The 9,873-nt window shown below is 36.6% G+C and overlaps 1 protein-coding gene across 1 annotated transcript in view; it reads right to left on the bottom strand.

The window, feature by feature from the left end:
• Positions 1 to 869: 869 nt before the first annotated feature.
• Positions 870 to 9,873, bottom strand: part of KIF14 (kinesin family member 14) — a 52,169-nt gene continuing 43,165 nt past the window's right edge. The window contains exons 25-29 of the mRNA XM_077772086.1: positions 9,346 to 9,504; positions 8,649 to 8,771; positions 4,847 to 4,921; positions 3,322 to 3,460; positions 870 to 2,951 (exon numbers count right to left, since the gene is read on the bottom strand). Coding sequence (XP_077628212.1) covers positions 2,572 to 2,951; positions 3,322 to 3,460; positions 4,847 to 4,921; positions 8,649 to 8,771; positions 9,346 to 9,504 — 876 coding nt within the window. The 3' untranslated portion in view covers positions 870 to 2,571. The remainder of the gene's footprint in view (positions 2,952 to 3,321; positions 3,461 to 4,846; positions 4,922 to 8,648; positions 8,772 to 9,345; positions 9,505 to 9,873) is intronic.

The raw sequence follows: 9,873 nt of genomic DNA, 5'->3' as shown, positions 1-9,873 counted from the left end.
GTCCTTCCCCCAACCTCTCAAAAAGGCTAATTAGTTAACTAAACACTATTTTGCTAAAAATTTCAGAAGGACCTCATGAAGGACACACCCATATCCTACTCTACCTTCCTGAAGGCTGGTGAGATACCGTTTAGTCCTTTTATTATCACAGAACCTAATGGCAGCAGATCTATTTTCAAGTATGCCATGTTTAAAGCATTGGAGTACAACTCAGTACATGAGCAGAATATCACGAGTGGCATAAGCCTGCACCAGACGGGATCCTATATACGTCGTGACAAGGGTTTAGTTGCTAGTAATGCAAAAGATGGACAGACACTAACATTTACTAACGATCCACTACATGCCAGGACTTATTCCTACATTTTTCTCATTTAATGCTGACGTAGGCCTTGAGGAGGGGTATCACTGTTCTTTCTGCAGTGGAGGAAATGGGTAAGAAGATAGCAAGTAACTTGTCTAAGGTCATATAGTTACTAAATAGCCGCCTCCGGATTCACACTCCAACTGCATGAAAAATGTGTCAAACTCCAAAAGCTCATGCTCTTTCCACTACAGCACATGGGGATAAATCTAATCCAGACAACCGACTGCAAAGAGGCAGAGTAATGTTAAAAAAAAAAAAAAGAAAATCCAAGTGGTTGTCCCAATATTATTATTTCCTAATTATTTGCTCTGTGATACAAGTATAAATATTATCACAATTACATGTAAAACTGTTAGGTAACTAGTATAACTATTATCAAGGCAGAGCTATTACAGCAATTTTGAGTCAGAAACAAAGTAAATGAAGAAAAGCAAGAAAATAAAAATACCTTAGGCCAGGAGCTAATTCTGAAGCCAATAAGATTTATTAAAGGCATCCTCTTTATAACATTCTCATCAGTGCACATGATTCTACAGCAAATATATTTTTCATCATTCATTCATATACTGCATAACAATTTACTTCAAAGTATAAATATATATACATATTCAAAATTTTACAACATCACTAACAGGTTTCTGACCAATGAATTTATGAGTTTACAAAGCAGAGGGTAAAGAGTAAGTACCAAACATTAAGATGAAAATTACTGTACTGATACTTTAGAAAGTTCTTCAAAGAAGTACAACCTTCAAGAAAAGTTTTTAAATGTACATCTCAGTGATAAAATTTTATAAAACTTGATAGCAAAAGTGCTACTTTTGGCAGAGGACTGACAATTAAAAGTTATGTTTCGAACTTCAGAGAGAATACAAGCTCAAATGCCAAAAAGAAAAGAAAAAGAGAAAAGAAAATAAAAGCAAAATTTGCTACACTGCACCTTTTTAAAGTACCTGGCAACACAGCACATGGTTTATTTACACTGTTCCAGCTACAATAACCAGCATTTATTTACAATCTTTCCCTAACAAAGAAATGATCAAATTTACTTATGGTATTAACATCCAATTTTCACTAGTCTTGTCAAATGTGCAAGTGGCATCTGCAGTGAAAGGGGAAAATGCAACGATCAAGTTATTTACAAGAATTATTCTCTAAGAACTACTCCTTATCATCCAAGCAGAATCATTAGGTGTCTTTCCAAATTACACATATGTTTGTGGTCAAAAACATCAAGTCAGTTCCTTAGTGAAAGATCCCCAAAGTAGAATATTCTCTTTATTATTTGATTGCAAATCAAAGTGTTTTAAGCTGTGAGATATAACAAGGATCTTTCATCCTCATCAAATCATGTACAAACTCTTTCACTACACATTTCACAAAGCAAGCATTATCAAGAAAAGGTCCAGCCTCTGATTTCCTAACCCCATTCAATAGGTGTGATTCTATCAATATTTAATAGGTTTTAAATTATATTCATATAGCCCCCATTATGGAACAGAGACAACATAGTGAACTATTATGCCAGCAAGTCATATTATTAATATATACTCATACTATATTTAGGTAGCTACTTATAATTTGGAAAGAAAAGGAAACTATGCCTTGAACACACTATTCAAAATGGCAACCAGTTAACCTTTCAAGAAGAGTTTTAGATTTAACAATATAAGTTAAGCTGCCTTAGTTAAACACATTGGCAACTTTACCATAAACCTCATTGTAGCTATTTACAGAGGAGAGAAGGCACGGGCACAAAGGTGGCTGATTATTCATGTTTCGACTCATGAGAAAATAACTTATAATAATGATAGTAACCATTTACAAGCAAGCTGAAGAACCAACCAGAGAGTATATACCAATATTAAAAATAAGCCTTTAAAATTCAAGACAATGAGAACCTGGAGAAGAGACCATTCACTTGTTTTCAAACTCCTAATTTCATTCTCTTGCCACCATGTTCCAATTTAATAAATGCCTATTCAAAATTGCCTGAGACACTTCTGAATGCACATTCTGAAATCAGGAGTCCATAATGCTTATACTGTTTATACCCAGTGGAAGACCAGCAGCACACATGTACTTACTTCTTTGAAACATTTATGCTGACTTCCTGCTTTATATATTCTCTTACGTGAGGGAAACTGCCTGCCCAGTGTTCTCTCTCTTTCATGGATGGGCACAAAGTGCCTCTGTAGCAGAATTCATACCCACTGGACCCTACTGGGTGTGCTTTCCTCTGACGTCACTGCTGGGTATGAGCCATGGAGTTCATAGACACGCTTTGGTACACCTCTATTCCTAACGGAGTCAGTCCTGCTTGATTTAGATTGTTGCCCTTCTTCTCTGGTATTCTGATTACAAGTTTCCCAGGGTTTCAACAAATTAGGACTTTCTTCAGATTCAAAACATAAGAGGAGTGACTTGACGAGAGATTCTAGTCCCCTGTGGTCACCTTGAGGTAGTCTCTTCTCACAGCTGTCAAGAGAAGTAGAGTGCACGCTGAAGTCTTCATGAAAATCCTTGGTCAAGGTGCAAAGACTTTCAACACAATTCTTGAGAAGGTTTTTATCACTGTAGCATCCTATGCAAGGAGAAGAAAAAGTTAATTAACTTTTTCATTTTTTATCATGTATTTATTACTGTTATAGGACTGCCGGTATCTTTTAGGTCAAAGTAACCCTATCAAGACAAATCTAAACTACTTAAGATTACTCAGCTTATCTGCTAACTAAGCACCTGGTTTTGTAGGATCTAATTATTTAGGCAATGTGATTACATATATTAAGTGAGAATGCAACCATTCAAGTTCCTATATTGGTAATTAATGTCAAGGAAGTAGCATTAATTAGACTTGAGTTAATGAATTAGACTAGAAATGAAAAGAACAGATGTCTGAGAGTCTTTAAACTATAAACTTTTGATTAATTGCAAATTCCATCTGGAGTATATACCTCTCAGTGCAGAAATAATAATTTGAATAGTTTGCTCTAAGCAATGTTTTAACTTTAGGAATTCTGGAGCAAGATTAACCATCTTCTTCAAATCTTGGTATCCAGAATTTTCTTGTTGTAGTTCGCTTCTGAAACTTTTCTGTAAATAAAGTTAATATTTAAAAAGAAATCAAACAATAGACTACATGACAGTAAAACTTAGTCAATATGATTTTAATCACCAGAATCTTATGTCCAAGAAGAAGAATAAGTTTGATTGCCTCACCAGTGCTTAATTCTGTTTCCACAGGCAAGACCAAATATAATATTAATAATTACTATTTTCACAAAAATAAAAATTTTTAATTAATTTTATTTTTTATTTAAAAAGTTTTTTTTATGTTTATTATTTTTTTTGAAAGAGAGAGAGAGAGAATGAATGGGGGGGGGGCAGAGAGAGAAGGAGACACAGAATCCAAAGCAGGCTGCAAGGTCTGAGCTGTCAGCACAGAGCGTGATGCAGGGCTCGAACTCACAAACTATGAGATCATGACCTGAGCAGAGGTCAGACACTTAACCAACTGAGCCACCCAGGTGGTCTCCCCACCACAAAAAGTTTGTTTTTAACTAAGCTTTACACCTAACGTGGGGTTTGAACTCATGACATGGAGATCAAGAGTCACATGCCCTACTGAATGGGCCAGCTAGGTACCCCAAGAATTTTAAATTGATTTTAAATCAAAATCCAATTGTCCTATTACATGGGAATGAAATAAAACCATAGCACCCTTTATTACCCAATACCATAAAAGATAAATTTATTTAATTTTTTAGAGTTCAACCTAACATCGCCCATTTATTTTTATTTAAATAAAAAATTTCAACCCATAGGTATTTCTCTCCTTTTTAACACATTGATTATATACTTGGTTTATATTTTTCTATTTACTTGTGATATGAGAATAAAATAATTTGTCTAATTCACCTATATTTTAAAATCTTTAAACACATTGATTATTAAACACAATGTTTAAAACTTTATATTGAGAGAGAGAAAGAAAGAGGAGTGGGGGAGGGAAGGAGAGGGAGGGAGAGAGAGAATCCCAAGTAAGCTCCATGCTGTAAGCATGGAGCCTGACAGAAGCTCACTGGATCTCAGGAACCATGAGTTCAGGATCTGAGCCGATATCAAGAATTGGATGCTTAACCTACTGAGCCACCCAGGGCCCCCATTAAACACAATTTTTTTTGCCAATGACTATATCAGCAAAAGCTGACAGTTACTAAACTAAGAGATAGATAAAATACATTAATATTAATCAATTTCTATATAATACCTTATGTGTTACTAAAACAAATAAATTATGACATCCAAGAGGAAGTACTATAGAGCTACTATACGTGCTTCAACTAAACATGCACAAAGGAATTATCTGGCTAAGGATAAAAACTGAAATAACATAGCATATCTACACTTAAACCAAATGAAATGATAAAATACACCAAAGAAAAGTAAACACAAAAACAATTTAAAGCTTCTCTCAACTGTTTTCCACTCAGCAAAGATGTTTTCAAGAGATCCAATCAATCCCATGGCGTTAGCTTTCATCTGTTTGGTAACCTGTAGAGAATGTGAACATATTTTATTATACAAATAATTATTTAAAAGTTTAAAAATCCTAGAATTCTATGAGACAAGGCAGGGAAGAATTTTAGCCTAAGAAGACAAAAGACTCAAGTTCTTTTATTGGGACTATAATTAAACAGCTGCAGTACCTATTTCATGTGAGCAAAATTTCTTTCAAAATAAATTGCATACTGATTCTACATTAAACACAGATATCCTCTGATGTTTGTTATAATAATAGCATTTTATCTTATACTTAAATATTTATAGGAATGAAATTTCCAAGACTTCCCTTGGAAGAGGGTGAGGTAACTAATACCAAGCAAATATTATACTCTAAGAACTACATATACATTTTGCCAGTTTTATTAAAATATATTTGACAAATAACATTGGATTAGCTTAAGGTGTACAACATGATTCGATATACTGCAAGATGATCACCACAATAAGTTTAGTTAACATGCATTACCTCATATAGTTACAAGCCTTTTTCCTGTCATGAGAACTTTTAAGATCTACTCGCTTAGTAACATTCAAATACACAATATAGTAATATTATTAACGATAGTCACTGTGCTGTATTTTACATCCCCAGGACTTATAATAACTGGAAGTTGGTACGTTTGGACCACCTGCACCCATTTCACCCACCCCCACCCTCTGCCTCCGGTAACCGCTAATCTGTTCTCTGTTTCTATGAATTAAGTGTTATTTTTAGATTCCACATATAAGTGAGATCAGATAATATTTGTCTTCCTATGTCCAAGTTATTTCACTTACATGTTTTATTATTTGCTTCTCAATTACAGCCCTATGCTGCATATGCAATTGTTTTCCTTTTACTAATAAGAAAACAGATCCCACACTCCATGGCCGAAACCCCAGTGTAAATTCTAAGCCTTTGGTTTTGTGCTGCTCAATGCTGCCCCCTAAGGTGCCTTCTCCCTTAATTTCTGCCAGGAGATTCTGTTTTAAGAATTTAATTGGCTTTAACCACACAGTTCTTCCCTAGGTCTTAGATTTCCTGTGTCTGGTAAAAACAAACTAACAACAACAACAACAAAAAAACCCATCCAAATTCGTTTTTTCCCTTGACTCCAACTTTACAATTATAACTCCTATGCCTTATGTTTGAGTCCATTTTCTACTTTTTCAGATTCTGTGCTTTCCTTCTGTAGGTTCTTGAGTTTTGACTTCTGTGAATACGATAAGCTAAGACCCCACCATGACTAAACACCATGGTGTTCTACAGAAAGAAAATGAGAGCAAGGGAGGTAGAGGTCTGCATGAAATACAGATACTGTGAATTTTATGCAAGATGGGCCTGACTCATTTGCTGTTTATTTCCTCAAAACAATAGCAAAGCTAACATCCGCACCCTGCTTTACTACTTACTAAGCACATTCACATGCATTACTTCATCTCTACTTTTCATTAACTTATTCTATAGCCTGTTGCACTTACTGCCAGCAGACATTCTATTTGGAAACAGTGATAGACAAAGTGTTTTAGTGATAAATAGTGCTGCTGAGCAAAACCAACTGGAGATGGCAGCAGTGGTCGGGAGGAGTCTACTTTCCTCAAAATTGCACACAGAACTGAAATTGGCCTCATGTCTCCTAGAATATGCTTAGACCCACATATCTTGATCTAGTGACAAAAGGAGCTCCTTTTGAATGTGCTTTTATTGTAAAAAACAAAAACACAAAGTGAGAGAGGCAAACTTATACAGAGAACAGGAGCAAGCAAGCTGAGGCACCTAAGATTTGCCTGACACATGATCCTCAGAACAACCTTATGAAGCACATATGGTCATTGTCATATTTTAAACATTATTTTAAAATTTTTAAAATGTTTTGTATTTTTTTTGAGATACAGAGAGAGACAGAGCATAAGAGGGAAAGGAGCACAGAGAGAGGAAGACAGAATCTGAAGCAGGCTCCAGGCTCTGAGCTGTCCGCACAGAGCCCGATGTGGGGCTTGAACCCACAAACACAGAGATCATGACCTGAGCCAAAGTCAGATGCTCAACCGACTGAGCCACCCAGGTGCCCTGGGTCATCGTCACATTTTAAATGGAACAAGTGGGGCTCAGGTAAGCAGCTCAAGGCTACACAGGAAGTAGGACAGCAACTTAATGTTCACTGTCTTTCTCCAGCTTTGAGACGGTTTGGGCGGAGATTAGTCTATAAAGCCTTTTAGTCTGAGGAAAGGAATGGAGACCCTCTCCAGCCTACGTGGAAAATTTCCCCCCAGATAAGGAAGCTAGACATACATTAGTGAAAAGGTTTTCCTAAAGGGGAAAAAAAAAAAAAAAAGCAAACCCTAACTTACTTGATGCCTTCCTGGAAACAATGAGCCAGAGGGGTGGAAGCTAACAGTCCTCCACCGGATTTACTTTCCTAGGTCAACTGGAAATGAGTGTCCATCCTGGGGGGGATGATCCCGGGAAGCGAAACGTGCCCAGGTAGCCCCATCCCCACACACTGACTCCAGGAAAGGAAAAGGAACGGGCAGAGATGGTTTCAACAGGAAGTTGTTACAATGAGATTGTAGAACGGACAAGTCTCTGAAACTCACAGTCGTAAAATCTGAACTTACCCTCCGACTCCCCAATTTGTTAATAGTGACTCTCAAAGAAGGAACTTAGCACATGAACAACAGCTTACAAAACTTATGTACGTAGTATGCTGAGCTTCGGAGTCAGGTGGGCAGAATATAAAACCCTGGCTCAGGATGACGGGACAAGGTGCTCCAGCTCAGTGGAACTCGTAGGAAGATGAGTAATTCCCACCTTGCACCACTATTATATGTAAAGCAACAAGTCCTGTAATTGTCACCAGGGGATGATTTAATAAGTAATTTAGTAAATAATGTCACAACCTAGGACATAGGTATTATTACATAGGGCATGTGAGGAAACAGAGTCAGAGCACTAACTTGATGAATAATTGCTGGAAAATGACAGGTTTTAAACACAGTGCCACCCCTAGGACAGCACTGGTTTTATGGTTTCATGTTAGCTGGAGGAGGTGGAGAGGAAGCACATTTTAGGAAGTCACTCAAATCTGCGTTGGTTCTGTATCTTGGTATGAAACAACAGATTGAATGCCTCTGGAAAAATATTTAGCTTGAAATACTGGATCCATAAATGGTAGTTTCTATTCTTAAGCAGAAAAGTAGAGACCTAACCAAAGATCAAGAAGAAAAAGACAAGCAGAAAGTGAACACTAGGTGTCACCATCACACTCCATTGCGCTCTCAGGTGTAACCACGTACAGTAACTGAAAATTATACAGCAGAGGCTGCAGTAGCTCAAGAATGACTTCGGAAAATATCACCATGACATAATGAGAACATCAGCTTTTTCAATAAAAATATTATTCAACACAAATTAAAATACATAAATTTGTAAGAATCCAATTTATTGAACTAATTTTTTAAAATATTTACTCATTTTTGAGAGACAGAGAGACAGAACACAAGCAGGGGAGGGGCAAACAGAAAGGGAGACACAGATTCCGAAGCAGGCTCCAGGCTCTGAGCTGTCCACACAAAGCCCGGCGTGGGGCTCAAACCCACAAACCGTGAGATCATGACCTGAGCCGAAGTCAGATGCTTAACCGACTGAGCCACCCAGGTGCCTCAGAACTAATTTTTTTAAACCACCTTTATAGACCATCTGGTACTATGTAGAATGTTCTTTCATTCTTCTTACCTCATTTTGGGTACATTGCCTTAAGAGTTCATGCTGAAGTTCTTTTGCTTTTTCTAGTCCAGAATCTAATAGAATCTTCATTCCTAAGCCTACACCATCACAAAGAGCATCCATGAAATCCTCCTAGAAAAAAATTTTTAAGCATTAACTGAAAAACTCAGGTCTTATGTTTTTAAAATACTATAGAATAATTGATTTATATTTTCTGCTTATTTTAGGACTATAATAAGTTCCAAGTTTATTAAATTCAGCCAAAGCTGGAATAAGATTTAAGAGTCTATAAGAAAAGTAGCAAACCTGTAATTAGCATTCCACATAGAACGTGCTATAAAGAATGTCTGTCATCTTAGGCAGGACACTACATTGCTAGAACACAGTAACATTCTATGTTTTCAATGGCATGAATACTTAAAACAAGCAAATACAAATTTTCTAGAATTATAGAGTTCTTTATATGTTGATTGGCTGAGTAGGTGGTTATCATGAAAGCAGAGATCCAAAAAAGTAAAGTGAGGATTCCAGAATTATCCAGTACATTTAACCAAATTAGATTGAAACAGTTTTAAATTGTATTGCTAAACTACTAAAAGCATGAGGTATTTTAAAATAAAAACAACTTATCGTGTTTAGTGATACTATTATCAGAAGTCTACTGTCCCTCAGATGAAGTCTTTCAAAACCAATATTACCAAATTACCCGAGTACTGGTAGCCTTATTGCTACTGTTTTCCGGAAAATGTAGCTTGGTCCCTTTAAGAACTGCTAACTGTCCCACATACTTTACAGCTTGTTGTACAATTTGGATTATTTTCTTTTGAGCCTCTTTTACCATTGATGAGATATCTGAACAGCATCCCTATAAAATAAAAATAGACCAGTATATAAGATACATGAGATTATAAAGGGTGGCAAAGAAAAGACAAGAAAAGCAATTTGAAAAAAACAAATTCTGCATTCATTGATATAGTGACTACGCTTCATAAAAGTCTCAGTCAGGGGCACCTGGGTGGCTCAGTTGGCTGAGCCCTAGACTCAGATCATGGTCTCTGGGTCCATGGGTTTGAGCCCTGCATCGGGCTCTGTGCTGACAGCTCTGAGCTGGAGCCCGCTTCTGATTCTGTGTCTCCCTCTCTCTCTGCCCCTCCCTCACCCATGCTCTGACTCTGTCTCTCTAAAACAAATGTTAAAAAAAATTTTCTTAAAAGTCTCAGTCAGAGCCAGAAAA

The sequence above is a fragment of the Crocuta crocuta genome, unplaced genomic scaffold (assembly GCF_008692635.1).
Source record: "Crocuta crocuta isolate KB4526 unplaced genomic scaffold, BGI_CrCroc_1.0 scaffold318, whole genome shotgun sequence".
In the NCBI taxonomy this organism is placed as follows: domain Eukaryota; kingdom Metazoa; phylum Chordata; class Mammalia; order Carnivora; family Hyaenidae; genus Crocuta; species Crocuta crocuta.
The sequence above is the reverse complement of the archived record's forward strand: the minus strand, read 5'-3'. Positions and strand labels throughout refer to the sequence as shown.